At 45.9% G+C, this 20,767-nt stretch overlaps 1 protein-coding gene across 2 annotated transcripts in view; it reads left to right on the top strand.

Moving 5' to 3' along the window:
- Window positions 1–20,767, top strand: part of DTX1 (deltex E3 ubiquitin ligase 1) — a 62,236-nt gene that overhangs the window by 37,042 nt on the left and 4,427 nt on the right. For both annotated transcript variants that reach the window (XM_072600396.1, XM_072600397.1), the window contains exons 4-6: window positions 16,584–16,645; window positions 17,033–17,194; window positions 17,484–17,545. In XM_072600396.1, the coding sequence (XP_072456497.1) occupies window positions 16,584–16,645; window positions 17,033–17,194; window positions 17,484–17,545 (286 nt within the window). The remainder of the gene's footprint in view (window positions 1–16,583; window positions 16,646–17,032; window positions 17,195–17,483; window positions 17,546–20,767) is intronic.

Raw genomic sequence — 20,767 nt, 5'->3', positions numbered from 1 at the left:
ACACACACACACACACACACACACAAAAGTAGCACAACAGGGACTTAAACTCCCCCCCAGTTCACAGATGAGGAAACTGAGGCCCAGAGAAAGGGGGGAATTGTCTAAGATGATCCAACTAGTGAGCATCAGAGACAGGACCTGAGCCACCTTGCTTTGATTGAAGAGGCACAGGTCTCTTTTCCTACTTTACTGTCATGCCTCTGGGGAGAGCCACATCAAGGAAAATGTAAGACAGGAGACAGTGTCTTTCAGCTGGGAGGCTATCAGAGAAGGCTGTGTGGTGGAGGTGGTGGCTGCTGAGCTGAGCCTCAAAAGAGCAGGGCTCTGGGACCATGAGGGAGTAGATTCACATTACTTTTAGACCACTTTCAGAACTGTCTGCATTGGATGCCAAGCTTGGGAAATGTGTCCAGATCCAATGAATGGATAAGAGAGATGAACAAAGACAGAAAATCTTGCCCCTCTCCCCTACCCCAGCCAATCTAGTGATTTAGCCAGCCTGGTCCTCTGATAGCCAACATCAACCATCCTGTCCTCCAAGTCTTCCAAGCCTAGTGGTCCCTACCACTACTAGCACTCAGTTGGCACAACCTTCAAGACCCCAAGGTCACCCCTACAATTAGGTATGGGAAGAGAACTTTAGTGAAAGCCACACCATTCTCCCTGATAATAATAACTGTGAGGAGCAGGATGATAGAGTGGAGACAGAAATAGGGGATTCAAGCCCCTACCTTTAACACATACTAGCTATGTAACCCTGGGCAAGTCACTTAAGCCCTTCGTGACTTAGACAACTCACCAAGACGGTAAGTCACAGAGAAGGTGCCAACCTGCATTGGTGGAGGGAATTTCCTCATCCAGGAATCTCCTGTACCAGTGAAATCATAGGGCCAATCTCTAGCCCCCCAAAATAGTCATAATGGCTGCAATTTCTATCCTTTCTTATAGGATCTAGAGACCTCTAGGACCCGCCCCACTAAGTCAGTCAGAGTAATCTGAGTCCCCAGGGCTTGGTGAAGACGGAGTGGGGTGAAGGACCTCCACCCCACAGGGTTCTTGGTGCCCAGTGCCCAGATATAGAAGGAGGGGGCAGGCTGGAGCAGCTTGTGCTCCAGCTGCTGCCAGTTAGCAAGCCAGGCTCCCCAGGGATCTTAAGTTTCACCAGCCAAAGCTAGTCTCATTAATCACTGTCCCTGGCAGGAAAAGGGAGAGAAGAAAAGAGAGAAACAGGAGGAGGAAGAAGACACAGAGGTTGAGAGGAAGAAGGGTAAAGGCAGAGGAAGGGAAAATATCTTTGGGCAGCCACGCTGACTAACAGTGAGGCCTTTTTCTCACAACAGCTCTGTGTCTGACGCAGACAGATAAGGGGAAGAAGGGAAACAGAGAGAGATGAGTGGTAGATATCTAGAGAAATAGATGATAGAGATAGAAATGGATGGTAGAAATAGATGTTAGATATAGAAACACATGATAAAGAGATGGAAATAGATGATTATATACAATTGAAAAGATGATAGTAATATATAGATTGATAGAGAAATTGGTGATGGAGATAGAAATAGAGGATATATAAATGATAAAGAAATGGAAATAGTTGATAGATGATTGAGGGATAGAAATAGATGATTATATATGATTGAAAAGATGACAGAAATATATAGAGAGAAATAGATGATGAAATAGAGGATATATAAATGATGAAGAAATAGAAATAGTGGATAGATGATCAAGAGAGAAAAATAGATGATTGATGGATTATTGGGGGCAGCTAGATGGCACAGTGGATAAAGCACCAACCTGGAGTCAGGAGGACCTGAGTTCAAATCTTGCCTCTGACCCCTACTAGCTGTGTGATCCAAGGCAAGTCACTTAATCCTGATTGCCTCCAGAAAAAGAAAGAAGATAAGATTATTGATGAAGATAGAAGTAAATGATAGGTAGATGATTGATACAGGTAGAGGGATATGGAAATGGATGATAACTAATTAGAGGGATTGACAGAAAGAGATAGAAATAGATGATAGAGGTAGAAGTGGATGAGAGATAGAAATAGATGACATATCGAGATAGAAATAGGTGATAGCTAGATTGATTGATAGAAACTGAGACAGTCCCTGCCCTCAGGGAGCTGACAAGGGGGATAGGACAAATCATAGTTTCCCCACATCTTCCCACAAGGAAGATAACTGAGGCTTAGAGAAAGGACTTGCACAGGGTCACACAAGTGAGGAGCTAGGGACTTGGACCAGGTCTCCTGAGGCCATGTCCATTGCATGGAAGACTCTGAAAGTCAGACACAGATGACGATGACGATGATAAAGATATCTAGCGCCCTTTAAGGTTTGCAAATCCCTTCACATATGCTAACTTTTGATCCTCTGGCAGGTAGATGGTATTATTATCCTCATTTGGCAGATGAGACGGAGACTGAGGGCAGCTAAGTAAGTGGCCCAAGGTCACACAGCTAGTAAGGCTGGAGCATTTGGGTCCTTCTGCCACCCCGTCCAGCCCTCTCTTTGGATTGGATGTGGCAGACAATAGGGTGTCTTTATAGGGTCTGGAGCAGGGCAATGGTATGAATAATCTGCAGGTATTTATTAAGAACCTACTATGTGCCAGGCACTGAGGATGCAAATACTGAAGTGAGTCCCTGCCCTCGGTGGGAAACTCCATATACAGCAGTGTGCGAATAACTATATACAACGTAAGTATATAAAATACAAAGCAATGTCAGGAGGCACTAGGAGGTGAGGGGAAGGTGGAGAGCTGGAAGAGATTGTGTTTGAGCTGAGGACCAGAATAAGAAGCCCAGAATCAAAGAATGCCTGTGACCTGGGTGACCATCCAATCCTACTCCTATACAAAAGCAATCCCCAGTATAACATAGCCAAGAAGGGGTCCTCTAGCCTCCTCCAGGGAGGAAAAGGCCACCAATTCCTATTCAACTGTGAAATGGCTGGCTCTCAGTTTGTGAGGAAGCTTTTCCTGACAAGATCCACCATTTCTCCTGGTTTATGTCTTTGGAGACAAAGCAGGATACAGCGTATTCCTCTTCAGGGGGACAATCCATCCAGTCCTTGGATGAAGACAGCTCTAATGCTCCCCTTTCCCCAACCCAGTCTTCTTGCCTCCAGGCTAAGCATCCCCAGCCCCTTCAGCTGATCTTTCTGTGCTGTGAGGGAAGGGCCCTTCACTGTCTTCACCCTCTACCCAATTTATGAGTGATCTCCCTAAAATACATAAAGAAACTGAGGAGCCTATTCAATAAAGTGCTAGATCTGGAGTGAAGAAGACCTGAGTTCAAATCCAGCCTCAGATGCTTCCTCCTGAGATCTTGTGTGAGTCACTTAACTTCTGATTGCCTTGGTATCCTCATCTGTAAAATGAGGATGATGATAGCACCTGGTAACTGGAGAGCTCAAATGAGATAAGAACTGTAAAGCATTGTGTAAACTTTATGCTAATTCTTGTGTGTTGCCCAGAACCAAATTTCTTTTCTGCCTTGTTAGGGAACCCAGGTATCCCTGATCTTGTATGCTCTGCTTCCGCCTGTGGAGAGGTGGGTCCTGAAGCAATTTATTAATTGATTTTACAGAAGAAGAAACCAAGGCAATCAGATATTAAGTGACTTGCCCAGGATCACATAACTAGGAAAATCAAAGATCTCCATGAGATCTTTCTGCCATGGCTAGGCATGGTCCTTGAGAGCTGGGGTGAGGGGAGGGGGTGCATCCTACAGGTGGCAAGAAGTTTGTTATTCCCCCCTCCCAGAACATGTGTCTCCCTTATTCTCCCTTCAGACCCAAAGGTCTAGGACAAGGAGGCTGCTATGTGTAGTGGGTGGGAATTGAGGGGTTCTGTAAGCCTGGGAAGGATAAAGTAGGAGAGCTGGAGTCCGAAAAAAGAGCAGACCTAGCCTGGCCCTGGCCTGGAGAGACTACAGAGTATCTAGCATCTTTTCCCCAGCTCAGGGAGCAAACATCTCAGCCCCCATATATGCAACCTAGTGACTGAGCCCCCAACTCCTAAGCAGCTATAAATATCTGAGGGCTGGAGAGGGGGAGAGGCAGTGTCTGACACTGGGGATAGGGAATGAGGTGACATGCGCAGAAAGCGCTGTCTCCCAAAGGCCAAGGTTTCCAGTTGCCTTGGCAACAAGAGCCCAGGTGCACTGCAGAGGCAAGTGTCTATAGAGGCCCTTGGGAGGGGGCAGCCCCACTCCTGGCAATGAAACCCTCTCCATGGCTCTTCGCTTCTTCCTGCTCTCCCACTCTCTCCATATGTCCCTTTGTCTAGCTGGGTTTCTCCCTGTCTGACTCGCCATCTCTTTGTCCCTCTATCTCTTCTTTCTGAGTCATTCTTTCTCTCTCATTGATTGATTGTCTCTCCTTGATCCTCCTTTTTTCTCATTTTTTTCTGTCTTTTCCCATGTCTCTCCATGTCTTTCCCATGGACAGTCCTCTGATTCTTTGTGTCTCTTTCTGTCTTTGTATTTTCTCTCTCCTCCCCTCTGACTCTTCCCATCTCTCCACATCTCCCTCCCTTTCCTCTCATTTGTTTTCCCATTCTTTTCATTCATTTCCCTATCCTCTCTCTTCCCATCGCTCGCTCCACCTCTCTCTGTTTCCCTCTCCATCTCTGTCTCCCTCCCTCCCTCTCCCTCTTCATCTCCATCTCCCTCCCTCTTTCTCCCCCTCCCTTTCCCTCTCTGTCTCCCTCTCCTGCTCTCTCGCTCTCTCTCCTTCCCAGACACCTTTCTCATCATACACTTACAGTCTCTTCAGTACACAAGAGCCTTAAAAAAACCAAACCCTCTCCTCCCTTCCCCCACTCAAACCACACCACACCAGACTCATCCTGACCTAACCTAATAAACCTCACCCAAAGCTTTTTGAACACAAAGAGATTCCATGACCTCCCTCAAGAACACATGGCAGGAATCTTTCCCTGGCATCTGACCTAAATCATTTGCTGGGGGGGGCTGAGGGCCACAGGGAGTAGACCAAAAACAAAACATAGTTGAGGCCTAGAGAGTGGTAGGGACCTATCGGAGGTCAGCTGGAGGACATTAGATCTAGGAGGTAACATGGAGCAGACTTGGAGTCAGGAGTACCTGGGTGCAGATCCCTTCTATGATACTTACTGTGTCAGCCTAGGTAAGGCACTTAATATTAGTAATCCTCAACTTCCTCATCTGTAAAATGGGGGCACCCACCTCACAGGGCATTGTGATGACATGTGATAGTTATTAATACATGACAATTATCTCTTTATTAAATGAAATAATGGGTACAAAGGGCTTTGTAAACCTTCAAGTAGGTAAATGACAACCGTCGGTAGTATTGCCATGGGAGCACGGGTTAAACTTTTCAGAGAGGTTTCCAACAGTTAAGAGTCTTTTGACTCTTTGAGAAGGGCTACTTTTGGGTGGTCATAGGACAAAGATTCAATAAACACATGTTGGGGATATTGTAAAGAGGAATCAGGCAGCTAGGTGGCTCAAATCCAGCCTCAGATACTGATTGGGTATTTGATCCTGGGCAAGTCACTTAACCTCTGCCTGCCTCTGTTTCTGTGGTGGCAAAATGGGCATAATACTAGCACCTACGTCCCAGAGATGTTGTAAACCACAGTGTCTGGTACATAGTTGGTGCTATATAAATTCTTACTGCCTTCCCCCTCCCCACCATCTCAGGTTGCACTAGGTGGCTTCTGAGGTCCTTTCTAGCTCTCAGGCATCTTTATGGGTCCCTCCATTTCATCTAGGGAAGGGAAGAATAGAGAAGGGTATGTCTGACAGTTGCTCTTCTGGAGGATGGGGGAAGTCTGGAGTGGGAGGCCAAGAGGTAAGTGAGAAAAACCCAACTGTGTGTAAAAAGGGGTCAATCCTCAGAGTTTCTGACACCAGATGTTGCTGGGGAGGAGGAAACAGACTCAGAGTTTCCATTACATTGAGGGTTAGGTGGAAAGAAGAATGATTTATAGTGTGCAGGGGGAAGCATGAGGTATTTTGGGAGGGATTTAAAAGGGAAAAGCAAGATTTATGGTGGAGGGAGGAGAATGTATGTGTCTGTGTTTGAGGGAGGGTTACTTATCTTTGTTTTGGAAGGAAGCAAGCACCTGACTGGACTTTTCCTCTACCTCCCAACCATGTAGAGACCTCACTCTTTCCCAGACTCATTTCCCATAGTCTTCTGGGAGGGGAGAAGGGAAAGACCAAAACAGATCCATAGGAATGAAGAAGTCCTTTGATGAAGCCCAGACTTTCCCATGGTCCTCCATCCCTTCCACATAAGATGCTTCTTCAGATCTGAAAGAATATATGGAAAGATGCCTGGATTGGGGATCAGAGGGTCTAGATTCAAATTCCCTCTCTGTCACTCACTGCCCATGTAATCATGGGTAAATCATTTCCACTCTCAGAGCCTCAGTTTCTTTGTCTTTAAAATGAGAGGTGTGGACCAAATGATATGGGAGGTCCCTTCCAGCTAAGCTCTTGTGAGAGACAGCAAAAGTTAAGTAAGTTATTGTGTTGCTAACAATTTTATAAATTCTAAAACCTCTTCCACCTCCACATTCTTAATCCTGTGACAGGGGAACCAATCAACCAACAATCATTTATTAATCCATTATGGTGTGCTAGGCACTGAGCATAAAAGGCAGACTGAAACAGTGTCTGGCCTTGAGGCGCTTACATTCTATCAGGAATCATGGTGCTATGAAAAACCTAGGGGTCAGGACTGAAGGCTAATGACCACTGGTGAGTCAGGTTCCTTTGGAAAATCACCTTCATTTTGGTCAAGGAAGAAACTTTGCGAATACGAGGTCAGAAAAGTATGACTGGACAGCAGTTAGTTCAAAAAAGATCTGAGCATTTTAATGGAATATAAACTCACTAATAACCTTTAGTATGTATAGAATACTTTAAGGTTTGCAAAAGCACTTTACGTATAAACATTATTTCATTTGATCCTCATAGCAACCTTAGGGGGAGGTAGGTGCTATTATTATCCCCATTTACAGGTGAAAAAAGTGAAGAAGACAGAGGTTAAGACTCCCCCATGGGCTATGTAACTAGTAAGTATCTGAGAAGTTAGATTTAAATTCAGGTCTTCCTGACTCCAGCACTCTTATCTGTTGCACCACCTAGCTGCCCGAGCCTGTAATGTGATATAGTGGCTTTGAGAGTATATTTTGCAGAGATGGGGAGGTAGTAATCCCACTGCATTCTGCTGCAGTCAGAAGGCTTATGGTCAAACTGGAAGGCACCCAAAAGGGCGGTGGACCAAGATGATGAAGGGCCTAAAGCTCTTGTCAAGGGTGCTTCTGAGGGGACCAGACCTATTTAGGTGTAGGTTGACCTAGACAATGTCTGAGGTTTCTTCCAGGACTGAGCTGCTGTGATTCTGAGACCTTCAACTTGGTTCCAACTCTTAACACTCCCAGGAACCTCCTCTTAGCTTCATGGAATTTGATACAGGAAGGGAACGATGTGAAAGGGCTGAAAAAAAAAAAAAAATCCAACATTCCACCAGTGTGAGTGTGTGTTGCTGTGAGTGGAGAGGAAGGGGTCATGGCATCTCACTGATGACTCCAACTTTTCCCGGGTTGTTGGATTCCCCGGTCCTGAGCCCAGACAGCTGTATAGGGAGGAAGCTGTGAACAACTAAGCAGAACTAAGTGATGAACCAAGTGGGGTGGAGGGGGCAGTCAGTTCTCAGCAGCCTTCATTTCCCCTCTCTTCCCTTCCACGCCACAAGAGTTCATCTCCCACCCCCAAGTTACCACAAGGTTAAACCAGATCCGTCAACCAGATGAGAGGTACTTCCTGCCCCTTTTTCTTTGCACCTGCTAGAGGTTCTAGCCGTGGGAAATCCTGCCCCAAGGTTCAAGAGGGGAAAGGGGAGGGGGTGCTGATTCTCATCCAGGCACCAGAGACAGCATGTCAATAGGAAGGAATTAATTGGCTCTGAACAGCAGCATGAGCCTAAGGACCAATGATGGGGGCAGCAGACAGGTTAACAGTGGGACAGAGCAAGCTTCAGACATGACATAGTGATAGGATTTCAGAGCCTAAGCAATCATGGTAAGGTTACAGGGATGATTGGGAAAACCCTTGCAGCAAGATACATGTCGCTAACAGATCCAGAGCCCACATCCCTGGGGTCAGTTCGAACACAAATTAGCTGTATGATAAGAGGAAATTCACCTCTTCTCTTAGTCACTCCTACTGTACAGTGGGAATAAGACCCCTGCCTTTGCCACTGTTACCAAGCTCTTGGGAACACACTGATGTTTGACAAGCAACAAGCTGCGAGGAGTCCCCTGTCTGATGCAACCAGTCCCTCATTTTACAGATGAGAGACCTGAGTCACAAAGAGAAAAACTGGTTTACCTAAAGCCACACCAGGAAGGAGGGACAAAACCATGGGCATGAGATCTTAGGAGTTTAGGCCTATAGAACTAGGAGATAACCTGAAAGTGCCCACTCTAGGCCATCCACTTTACAGATGCATAAACTGAGGCCCACAGAGAGAAAACGACTTGGCCAAAGTCTCACATATAAGTGGCAGAGTTGAGATTCAAATGCATCTGTCCTTGAGGCTTGGCATCTGTCTTTGTAATTGGAGACCCACAAAGCTTGGAGGGGAAGGAGGTGTCAGGAATGAATAGAATTGCTGTGGGTTAGAACTGGCTTCCACTGGGAGGAAAGGAGCCCATCACGGGGATGTGTGTCCAGTCAGAGTCATGTGGTTAGCTTTGTTCTCTTCACAGTCTACAAAAACACTAGCCAGGGCCCACTCTGGGGTACAGTGTCCCAGCATAAACCAGATGGCTCATCCCTTGAGGTAGGGATGGCCCAGATTGGTGTCATTGCCAACCATGCTCTGAGAACAGGTCAGAACCACAGAAACTGGCAAAGGTGATGGACAGCGTCCAGATGGATGACCAGAATGATGAAGGGCCTCATGTCTTTGCCATATAAGGACCATTTATTTAACCTAGAAAAGAAAAGGCTAGAAGGGTGGGGCAGGGAGGAAGGACAAACGTGGTGGCTTTTTTCAAAGACGTGAGAGGCAGTCACGTAAAAGAGGGATTGTTTGCCTTGGATTTGGCCACAGAGGACAGCTGCCCCAGCTACTGGCTCTTGGCAGCCTCAGTTGCTCCAGGCTGCAGAAGTTGTCTCTTTGACCCATACCCATATCCTTCCTTCTTTCATCCAACATTGGTATTGATAATCTATACCATAACTTAGTCTGTAGTGGATGGAGGTTGCAAAAATATAAATGTTGGCTTGATAGGAAAACTTTTCTAACAATCTGAGCCATGTAAAAATCAAACGGGCCACTTAGGGAGGTGATCAGTCCCCCCCTCCTTTTCACTGGATGTCTTTGAAAAAAGACCTGTTGTGGTAGGGCAGATATGGGTTGGACAAGATAACCTTTGCGATCCCTTCCGCTTCTGAGATTCTATGACTGAGTCAATCAATCAGTAATTATTTATTAAGCACTGACTGTATTCCAGGCATTATGTTAATCGTTGATGATGCCAAGAAGAAGAACCAAGTCCCTGCCCTCAAGAATCTTACATTCTAGTGGTAGTGTCAACATGTAAATAAATAGGTCATTGGTATGAGATACTGGAGGGAGTATCTGGGGCTTCTTGCCTCTAGAAATCAGTAACAACCTCCCTCCCCTTCATCTTTGGAACTGAAGGGTGATAGCAGCCTATTTTCAGTCAGATCATCAACCAGCCTTTATTAAGCACCTATTGTGTGCCAGGAACTGTGGTAAGCATGGGGAAACAGAGGCAAAAGAAAGTCCTCATTTGGGTAGCATGCTACAGTGGATGTGGTATTGGATTTTGGAGTTGGAGGACCTGAATTCAAATCCTATATCTGTTCCTCACTACCTCTGTAATAAGGAACAAGGCACCTAATTTCCTTTGGTCTCCATTTCCTCATTTGTAAAATGAGAGAATCAGGCTGGATGGTCTCCTAGCTTCCTTCCGATACTCAATCTATGATTATAATGAATAATTAGAATATAATTAATACAGAAAGTCTGAGAGGAATGTTCTCAGGAAAATCAGAGCACCCTCCTAGAATGCCCACACAGAACATCCTGATGGAACATTCCGAGGGAGAAACATTCTCCTGGAATGCCCCCTTGGAGCATCTGGGAGGAGGACCTCTTAGAATCCAGATGCTTGAGCAACCAGGTGGGTCAGTGGCCAGGGCACCAGTTCTGGAGTCAGGAGGACCTGAGTTCAAATCTAGCCCCAGGCACTTACTAGCTGTATGACTCTGGCTAAGTCACTTAGCCCTGATTGCCTCCCAAATAAACAACAAAAACCAGATGCTGCCACTCCAAGGAGGAGCCAGTATCCTAGCTGGAACAAGTTTAGGTGGGGGAATAAAAGAAACCCCAGGTTCAGTTCCGAGGAAAATAGAGCAATTTCAGGTCCAATTCACTGGCAAGATGGTGACAGAGACCTTAGAGGGAAAGAGAAGTTGTACAGACCTGTGGTTTTTCTAGACCCTCCCCACTCCCATCTTCATCTTCAAAAAGCTATGACTGGAGTATCTAGTGAGAAGGCATGGCTCAGTGAGTCAGAGGAAGTCATTGAGGTACTTGAATCAGAAATTCAGAGACACAGTAGCTATTCAACATTTTTTTACTTGCAATTCAAGAGAGAGAGAAAGAGAGCTGGAGATGGGGGGAGGGAGGGAGAGACAGAGACAGACAGAGAGAGGGGAAGAGAGGAGAGGGAGGAAGAAGGGAGGGAAGGAGAGAGAGAGAGAGAGAGAGAGAGAGAGAGAGAGAGAGAGAGAGAGAGAGAGAGAGATCTGAATACAAACTCAACTAGATTTTGTTATAAGGTTTCTTTGGAGGAGGGGCAAGAAGAAACATTTAAGAGTCTACTATATGCCAGGCACTGTGCTAAGCCCTTCACAAACATTATTTCATTTGATCTTCATGCCAGTCTTCGGAAATAGGTACTATTAGTACCTCCATTTTACAGTTGAGTAAACTGAGGTGAATTGATATTAAGGGACTTGCCCAGAGTCACATGGCTAGTAAGTATATGAGGCTAAATTTGAACTCAGGTCTTTCTGGATCCAGGCCTGGCACTATCCTCTGCACCACCTAGCTGCCTCTAATTTACAGAAAAGCACCAAAGTCAGAGGAAATATTTGCTCTGTTCTGATTGGTTATACTAACAAGGTGCAAGGATTCATGGGAGAACAGGAGAACAATTTCACAGTTAAGAAACGTGCGAAAAAAATTGGGGTAATGTTTGGGACAACTAACTGATATCTGTTCAAAAAAAGAATGCGGGGTATAGGGATTTTCAGACAAGTTTTGTTATATCTGTTTTTCCACCAAACAATAATCCCTGATTGCTTAAAACCAAAATGGAGTTACTTAGGTTCAGAATGAGCTCAATGCCCTTTTCACCACCTTGCAGATAGCACAGATGTGCACCCTCTGAGCAGTAGTACGGTACAGTGGAAAGATTACTGGATTTGGAGTCAGGAAGACCGGGGGCAGTTACTTAACCACCTTCCTCTCTCTGGGCTCAGTCTCCCCATCTGTAAAACAAAGGGGTTGCATTAGATGGGCCTCCAACTATAAATTTGTGATTCCATTGAAAACAACCCAGGCTTTCCCTTAAACTGTGCCAGGTGGGAAAACTGCTCCCTTGAGGTTCACAGAAGGCAGACTTAGGAGGCTCCAGACATGGTTGGTCACTATAATGGCTTGTTGACAGCAAAGGTCATACATGAATAGCACATGCAATCCCCAACCCCAAGGCTTACTCCCCTATCTTATTAAAAAAATAAATTATCTAATTAATTAACCAAAAATTAATAATCAACTCTATTCTCAGACACAATGATGACTCTACTGAGGCTGTGCATAGTATCGGCTGGGAGCAGTACACCCTGTTTACACCCTGTTCGGGGGTCAGAGGTATCCTATATCTAAAGTTAGAAGGCACCCCAGAGACCTTTAACAGAAAAAGAAACTGAGACCCAGAAAGGGGAAGGAATCTTTCCCCAAATTCTCTACTGGAGCCAGGATTTGAGCCTGTCCAGGTGCTCTGGCTCCAATCCAGAGCTCACTCCACTGCACCACAGTGGGTCTTTATCCATGGACAAGCTGTTGAGAGATTTAATTTTTTAAAAATCCCTTCCCAAAGTTACTATAACAGAATCGACTTAAAATCCACTAGATCTATCTTAAATCATCTAATGTCCTCCAAGATCTAAACTGGTGGTTGCTGTCCTCACCATCATTTGGAGCTTGTGCTGTGGTCAGAACTCTGGTGGTGATGTCTATACTGTCTACAAGAAGGTCTAAGACCCAGTCATTGCCCTCACTCTTAAGGAATTCATCAGGTCTAGAATAGATCCCTAAATTTAAGTATTGGGTTAATGAACCATTATTAAGCACCTGATGTGTGCCGGGCACTGTGGTATGTACTAGGGATACAAAGAAAGTCAAAAACCATTTGGGAACAGTGAGCTGACTAGTGAAGCTGTAAAAGGCTCAGCAAGGAGCTGACTTCAAGTATTGTGGAGCTGTCCAGCAAAAATGGAGTTCTCCTTGTTTGGCCCCAGACAGCAGAGCTAGCATCAGAGGGGGCAGGGGGGGCGGGAAGTGGCCAAAAGTCTGGCTTCATATAAGTAGAAGACCTCCTAATAGAGTTCAGTCAAAATGGCACAGGCTGGCCCCGGGCTTCAAGCAAAAGCTAGATGACCACTTGATGGGAATGATGGATATTCCCTTTCTGATAAGACTAGGTGACCTCTTACAGCAGAAGGAGCTCTAACTCAGACACATATGATGGAGTGTAACTTGGAGTCAGGAAGCCTTGGGTTCAAATCCACTTCACACATCTGCTAGCTGCATGATCCTGGACAAGTCACTTAACTTCTGCTTACCTTAGTTTCCTCACCTGTAAAATGAACTTCTAAGGTCTCCTCTAAATCAATCTAAATCTGAATCAATAATCATTAGAGGTTTTCCTTTCAAATCTAGGCTCTGACTTTATTCCTGTGTGACCTTGGGCAAGTCATTAAACTCAGTTTCCTCAATTGTCAAATGAAGAGATTGGATTAGAGAGCCTTTGAGGTCCCTTCCAACTCTAGATCTATGAACCTTTTTAACAATTCTGTGATTTCTCAACGAACATTTATTAAGCACCTCCTGTGTACTTATACTAGGCACTATACTAGGTGTTCAGTGGGACTGATGAAAGTTGTGGGCAGGAGCAGAGAAGACACTTCTGTGGATCTGTGAGCTCATTGAAACTCTTCAGTGATACAGATTACCGCCCATGCATCCTGTGGGACCCTTCCCAACCCTTCTACCTGTGGAATCTTGTAAATCACCTCACATCTCTGGACTCTTTCATCCCCTGTAAAATAAGGGTGTTGGAGGAGAAGGTACCTTCCACCATCTACCACCAGGGTCCTTCCTTTAGAGCTTTTGACATTGCATGGGCACTGGCCATCATCTGGGCAGCCAGTAGGGAAGAGAGTTTTGTTTTGTTTTGTTTTTACCAAATCTTTGAGATTATTGGAATAGGGTCCTCCCCGTGAAGAAACTCCCTAGACTAGTGCAGAACGGCAACTGTCCCACTATTTTAGTCTTCAAGAGTTGCTTAGGGGCTCTGAGAAGGGCAGTGAGGTCACATGCAGCTAACATGAGCATTGAAAGCTGTACTTGCACCCACATCTCCCTGAATCTAAGACAGGTTCTCTATCCACTGCACCACTACACTGTCCCAGAAGGGAGAGGCTGAGATGAAGAAATAAATCGTCTTTATAATATCCTCCTTCCAGGGGTCATAGATTTGGTTCTAGAAGGGACCTTAGAGGCCAGCAATTTCCTCATTTCATAGGTAAGAGATAAAATGTCTTCCCCAATATCACCTCCAGGGCTCTTTACTCGTGTTTGAATTAGATGCTCCTTGAGGTCCCTTGCAACTATTAAGATTCTGTGATAAAGAGACTGGATCCCCTTAGCCCAGAACAGTTCTCCTTATAAATCCAGTTGAGTTAGATATATCTCCCTAGGGGACTCCCTCTGTGCCAACAGAAGAGCCCAACCAGTAGACAGTGCATGAGCTACCCTTGCTGCCAGGCTCAGGACAATCTGGCTTCTTTGTTCCATTTTACTTGTTAGTTCTGCCTATCTGATGTTGCTGGACTCAGGCTAACAATAGCATTGGGGGGAAGGAGAGACAGTCACACAAACAGCCTGGGAATCATCTGTAGCCACAGAGCCTGGTCTAACTGGAAAGTGAACTGGCTTCCACAGGGAGGAGGAAGGCAGGATAGTCAGGTTGTGTGAAATCAGGAAAGGAGAGAGAAGAGGGACAGTGTGTGGGTACCTACAGTGGCCTCTGATAAGTACGGTAATGTCACTGGTAACAAGTAATTCCTTCTCCAATGTGATCTCTCTTCAATTTATAATCTTAAGGAGCTGTTTGGAGCCTGAGGTTAAGTGATTTGCCCAGGATTACATACAGTCAGTGCAAGCAGCAGAAACAGAACTTGACCATAACTTCCTGAATTCAAAACTGTTGTCTGTCCACTAGGCCTGGCTTTCTGCAAACAATGTTTCCCTATAACTGTGGGCCTCTCTCTCTGACTCTGTCTCTGTCTCTCTGTCTCTCTGTGTCTCTCTGTCTCTGTTTCTCTGTCTCTCTCTCTCTCTTCCCTCTCTCCTTCCCTCCCTCACTCCCCCCACCTCTCTCTCTCAACATGGAATCATGCCTCTGGGTGCTTCTTTGTGTGCTGGTGTATGGTCAGTGTCTGTATGACTGTGAACCCTTGCCTACTTCTTTCTTTGTGGCCCCTGTTTTGTGAGTTCATTCACTCTGGTATGGGGGAGAACTTGGGTGTCAGCAGTGTGAGGTCTGCTCTCTCAGAAGAATGAATGTCTTTGTGTGTCCATGTGTTTGTATGCATATGTGTGTGTGTCTTTGTGTGTGTATAGGCAGCCCTGAAAGCCAAGCTCTTCCACAGCCCGGAGCCCATCCAAGGGTTTGTGTTCCTCGGTGTCTCTGTGTGTTTGCATTGCCGCATGTGTTTGTCTTGTTCTGTGTAGAAGTGTGTTTGTCTGCTGCAGGAGCCCTGGCTGATGGCCTGCCAGGGGGACCATCTGCTCAGAGAGGCCCCCTCTGAGTGGATCTGCTGGACTGCTTTTGGGCCGGGCAGGAGGCCAGGGCAGGATTCGCTCAATTATTGCAGTCTCCCATCCCTCCCTCGTCCAGCATGGCTTGGAAGAAGCCAGGAGCCTGCCTGCCTACCTAAGACCCAAGGGGAAGTTGGCCAAGTCTCATACCCTACCCTGCCCCCCAGCCTTCCATCCCCCAGCCCCTGTCTGTCTGTCTGCCCTATCCCCCACAACTGAGTCCTAGACCCAGGGTTCTTGACCTTTATGACCATCTGGTGACACCTATGGACCCATATAACCCTCCAGGAGCCTTCCAGATTTAAATGGATGATCTGGTTCTAGATTTAAGCCCCTCCATGTCTTTTTGGCTCTGTAAGTATAATAGTGTCCACATGACCAGCCTCACCAGGCAGGTGAGAAGAGTGCTTTGGAAACTTCAAGAAATGGGAGACATTGTCCCTGGAGAGGCAGCCAGTGTGTTAGTAATAAATGTAAGGAGCATTTCTATGGGGCCTTGAGATTTGGTAAGTGCTTCACAAGTATTGTTCTTGTTGGGAGGTAGGTGGTATTATTATCTCCATTTTACAGATGAGAAAACTGAGTCAGGCAGAGATTATTTGACTTGCCAGGGTCACACAGCTAATAAGATGCCTTAGATTGGTTTCAAACTCAGGTCTTCCTGACTTCAGGTGCAGGTCTTTATCCACTGTGCCAGCCAACTGTTAATGGTTGATACCAGGTCCCTCTGGTATGGGGTGGGAGAGGGAGAAGGTAAAAAGAGACTGAGTGATCATCCAAAGGTAAAAACACTGATGGCTTGTGTAGGAGAAGACCTGGACGTATTCTGGATAAAAGTACCATGAAGGCAACTTTCCAGAAAACTAGAACTGAGCCTAGGACCTCCAGGAACAACAGGGCCCTTTTCTAGAAGCTAGGGGTAGCTCAGGCTGTTCTCTCACCCCATCCATTATTAGACCAGCCCTTAGGAGAAAACAGTCACATAATATTTCCTTGGAAAAACAAAGAACTAGAAGGTTCTTTAAACCATAGAAGATAGATTATCAGAGCTGTGAGGAATCTCAGGACATGAAATGTCAAAACTGGGAAGGGTCTTAGAACAGGGGATGTCAGAGCTGGGAGGGGCCTTAGGACATAGAATGTTAGATTCTCAGAGCAGAAAAATGTCCAAGTTCAATGTGACCTTAGAGACTGTCTAGTCTAGCCCCATTGTTCTACAGAGCACAAAATTGAACCTCAGAGAGTTGGGTGCTCAAGGTCACATAGCCAAGGGATGAGTAGGGACTCTGATGCACCAGGTTGAATGGATATATCAGTCTTGTGAGTGTCAGGAGGAAATCTCATGTCCCTCCTCCCTCCTTCCTCCAGGGTCCCAGCACTCCCTGTGAAGAATCTGAATGGCACAGGACCTGTGCCCCCAGCCCTGGCAGGTAAGACATCTCCTCCTAACTCTGGGTACTTTAGCTCCACACAAAGTCAAACACAATTGCTCCCACAGATACACAAACCTGCACAAATGTACATGCCCATTCATTCACACAAACATCTCTAGGCTCACCCAAACACAAACACATTGGCACCCCCAGGCATGTGCCCAGGAAGGACTGCTAGAATTCTGTGGGTGTGCCTGATGAGAAGGGAGAATCAGATTAGTTGGGAAAGTGGGAGATGAATGGGCTTCCACTTGGGAAGAGAGATGACCAACTCAGTGGCTCCAAGTTCAGAGTGGGCAGGAGAGGGGTTCTGGGAGGATATCTGAGCTTCTCTAATGCTGTTCCTTAGCTGACTTTGCTTTCTGTGCTGCATCTCTTCCTCAGGGATGACAGGAATCCTGATGTGTGCAGCAGGGCTGCCAGTCTGCCTGACCCGGGCTCCTAAACCCATCCTACACCCACCTCCCATTAATAAGAGTGACATCAAACCTGTGCCTGGCATCCCAGGCATCTGCCGGAAGACCAAGAAGAAACATCTGAAAAAGAGTATGGCTGGACCCTCTTGGCTCCTCCCCAGAATCAACTTTTCTTCCCTATCTATCCACCCCTTCCATTCCCCTTTCACTCTTGGACCCCTCTGCTCCCCAGAACCTAGGAAAGCCTCTTGAAGTGGGATTTGGGTGTGGGATCCTAGAGAAGGAGTCCCTGCAGAAATCAACTTGGGTGAGGTCCTTACCTAGAGGGCTTGATGACACTGGAGGTGGGGGGAGGAAGGAGTGAAGGGGAGCTGTGGCCCTGGCCCATTCCAACCCCTGTCTCCTCCCATTCTCCATAGGTAAGAATCCTGAGGATGTGGTTCGAAGATACATGCAGAAGGTGAAGAATCCGCCTGATGAGGTAAACCTAGAGGCAGAACTTGTGAGGGCTATGTGGGGTGTGTGGCTATTGTCTGCCTTGTGGACCATGTCCTAGGGCCTGAATCATGAGATGGGGCAAGGATCTCTTCTCCTGGACTAGAGCTTTCACAGCCTGGGGAGGGAGGCAGGGCCCCCCCCCCCCACACACCTCAGCAGGGGGCTCTAGAGAGAGTCCTGGAATAAGAAAGGCTAGGGGCGGGAGAGGACCTGAGCCTGAACATTCAGGGAAGGGGCGGTTGGGTCAGCGTGGGGGGGAAGGGGAACAGGACATGTTGGAAAATTCAATCAGTAAATAAGCATTTATTAAACTTAAGCTTAATATGTGCCAAACTGAGCTAGCTGGGGATGCTACAAGGACAAAATTGAACTAGCCCCTGCCCTGACGAAGCTCACATTCTCTAGGGAGAAAGAATATGCACAAAACTAGCTACAGAAATGGTGTTCAGTCTAGACCTGTACCCTGGCAGGAAATCCCCTCTAATAATACAGATCAACAAAGACTTTGCAACTTCTGGTCTAGGCGATAGCAGATGCAAAGTCTGTTTCAGGGTAATGTTTGTGGGGGTGGGGATACCTAAGAGCTGCAGGGATCAAAAGGATTTCATTGAGGAGATGGGGTTCAAGCTGAGTTTTGTGGGAAAGTCAGGGATTCCCAGAGGCAGAGATGAAGAGGGAGGGCATTCCAGGCATGAGGAACAGTATAGGCAAAGGCCTGGAGAAAGGAGATAAAATGCCATGTGTAAGGGATAATAATAAGATGAAGGGGAATAATTAATAAGGCTGGGGAGATAGTTGAGCAGTCAACAAGCTTTTATTAAGCAGTGACTGACTAGGTATCAGGCATTGTGCTAAGCTCTAGGAATACATCAGAAGGCAAAAGCCAGTCCCTGCATGCAAGGAGTTTCCATTCTAATGGAGAAGACAAGATGTAAACAATCACGTCCATACGTGATGATATACATAGAACAGGTGGAAGGTAGTCTAAGAGGGGAAGGCACTAGTAGCTGGGACACTGGCAAGGCCTCCTATGGAAGAAGTGATTTGAACTAAGTTTTAAAGGAAGCCGGGGAAACTGAGTCACTTTAGACATGGGGAAAAGCCAGTGCAAAGGCACATTGTTGAGAGGTAAAGGGTCAAGGGCAAAACCAGCAAACTGTCCAGTGAAGCTGGATAAAAGATTTCGTGGAGTGAAGTATAAGAAGACTGGAAAGGTAAGTAGAGGCAAAGTTATATATGTCTAAGAAGTTTATATTTGATCCTTGACATCAGTTTGAAGGGCTTCGATACTGAACAGAGGAATTGGTCTTTGATCCTAAAGGTGACAGGGAACCATGAAAGTTTGTTGAACAGGGGAGGGACATGGTCAAACCTATGCTTTAGGAATATAACTTTAAGTGCCTACTATGTGCACAGCCCTGTGGATGCAAAGAGGAATAAAGCACCTGCTCTTAAGAAACTTATAGTCTAAATGGTTTTTGGAGTATGGAGAAGGACTTGTATGCAAGTAACCAGCGCCACCAGGGAGGGAGTTTAGTACAATGGACAGCTCCTAGCAAAGGTGGAGGAAAACTTTGACGGGATCCTTCATGTCAGGAGGTTGGAGGTTTCACAGAGGAAGTAGCACCTGAGTTAGACCTTGAAGGGCCAGAGAGATCTGTTCCCAGGGTGGGGGGAGGGGGATATTGTGAGCAAAAGTACAAAGAGAAGATGGGACAAGAGTAGTTTACAGAGGATAATCCAACTGGCTGGATCACAGAGAATGCCAAGGAGAATAGCATAAGCAAAAACCAGAGCCAGGTGTTGGAGACTTTGCATCCCAGTCAGGAGTTCACACTTTTTTCTCTAGGTAATAGGGAGCCACAGAAGATTTTTTGAGCAAAGGAAATGACAATTACAGCAATGATTTACAGTTATTCATCCTTAGAGGGGGATAAATTGGAAAAGAAAGCCCAGTTAAGAGGCTTAAGAGGTTAAGAGGCTATTATAATACTTCAGACAAGAATTGATAAGGACCCAAATTAGGGTAGTGGCAGTGAGAAGGGAGAGGAGGGGCCTGGATAACCTAGGCCCAGGAACTTGTGCAGATAAAAAAAAAATCTAATAATAGATGTGAAAAAAATTGAGAAGTAGAATCCACAGGATTTATCAACTGGTTGGGGCAGGAGACCAACAGGGCAACATATGTTCTTTTTTTTTGAGACATTTAGGATTAAGTGACTTGCCAAGGGTCACACAGCTAACAAGTGTCTGAGGTCAAATTTGAACTCAGATCCTCCTGACTCCAATGCTGTATCCACTGCACCACCTGGCTGCCTCCAATGGGGAAGTATGAAGTGTCAATATCCAAAGCATGAAACGAATCAGACCTCAGAGCTGAAAGGAAACTTGAGTTTGGTGTGACTCACTCGTTTCTGAGTCTCAGTTTCCCTCATCTCTAAAATGAAGGGGTCAGACTAGATGATTCCTAATGGCCCTTCTAGCTCTCCATTAAAAATTCTATGAAAGAAAATACAGCATTGCCCCTTTTTGAGGGTCCACAGAGGTTATATAACTTAGCAGATGTCCCACAGTCCTGAAGGGGAATTCATCTCCTCGATCCTTTGCTCAGAGACATACCATGGCATAATGTATAGAGAGGCATCTTGAGTCAGGAAGACCTGAGCTCCAGTCCCACTGTGAGTACAGACTAATTGGGTGCTCCTGGGATGTCTCTGCATCCCAGACAACCCTAGAAAATTATCAAATCCTGAGCAGTTGCCAGTTTGCCTTGAGAGAGGGAATTTCTTTCTATCCCCAGTGCATAGCATAGTTCCAACATGTATTATTATTAATAATAACATTTGTAATAGTTAACATATAGCACTGTAAGATTTACAAAATCCTTTATAATTATTATCTCATTTGATCTTCACAACAACCCTGGGAGATAAGTGCTACTATCCCCATTTTACAGAGGAGGAAACAGAGGCAGACAGATTTATTAAGCTTAAGCTTAATTATGCGCCAACCCAGTTGAGGATGATACAAGGACAAAACCCTGCCTTGAGAAAGCTCACGTTCTCTAGGGAGAGACACAAAGCTAGCTACAGAAATGGTGTCTAGTCTAGATCTGTCCCCTGTAAGGAAATCCCCTCCATAATACAATCACCAAAGGGATCTTTGGCCAAGGTCATACAGCTGGTAAGTGTCTAAGCATGGATTT

The sequence above is a fragment of the Notamacropus eugenii genome, chromosome 4 (genome assembly GCF_028372415.1).
Source record: "Notamacropus eugenii isolate mMacEug1 chromosome 4, mMacEug1.pri_v2, whole genome shotgun sequence".
NCBI lineage: Eukaryota > Metazoa > Chordata > Mammalia > Diprotodontia > Macropodidae > Notamacropus > Notamacropus eugenii.
This window is presented reverse-complemented; position numbering and strand designations above follow the sequence as displayed.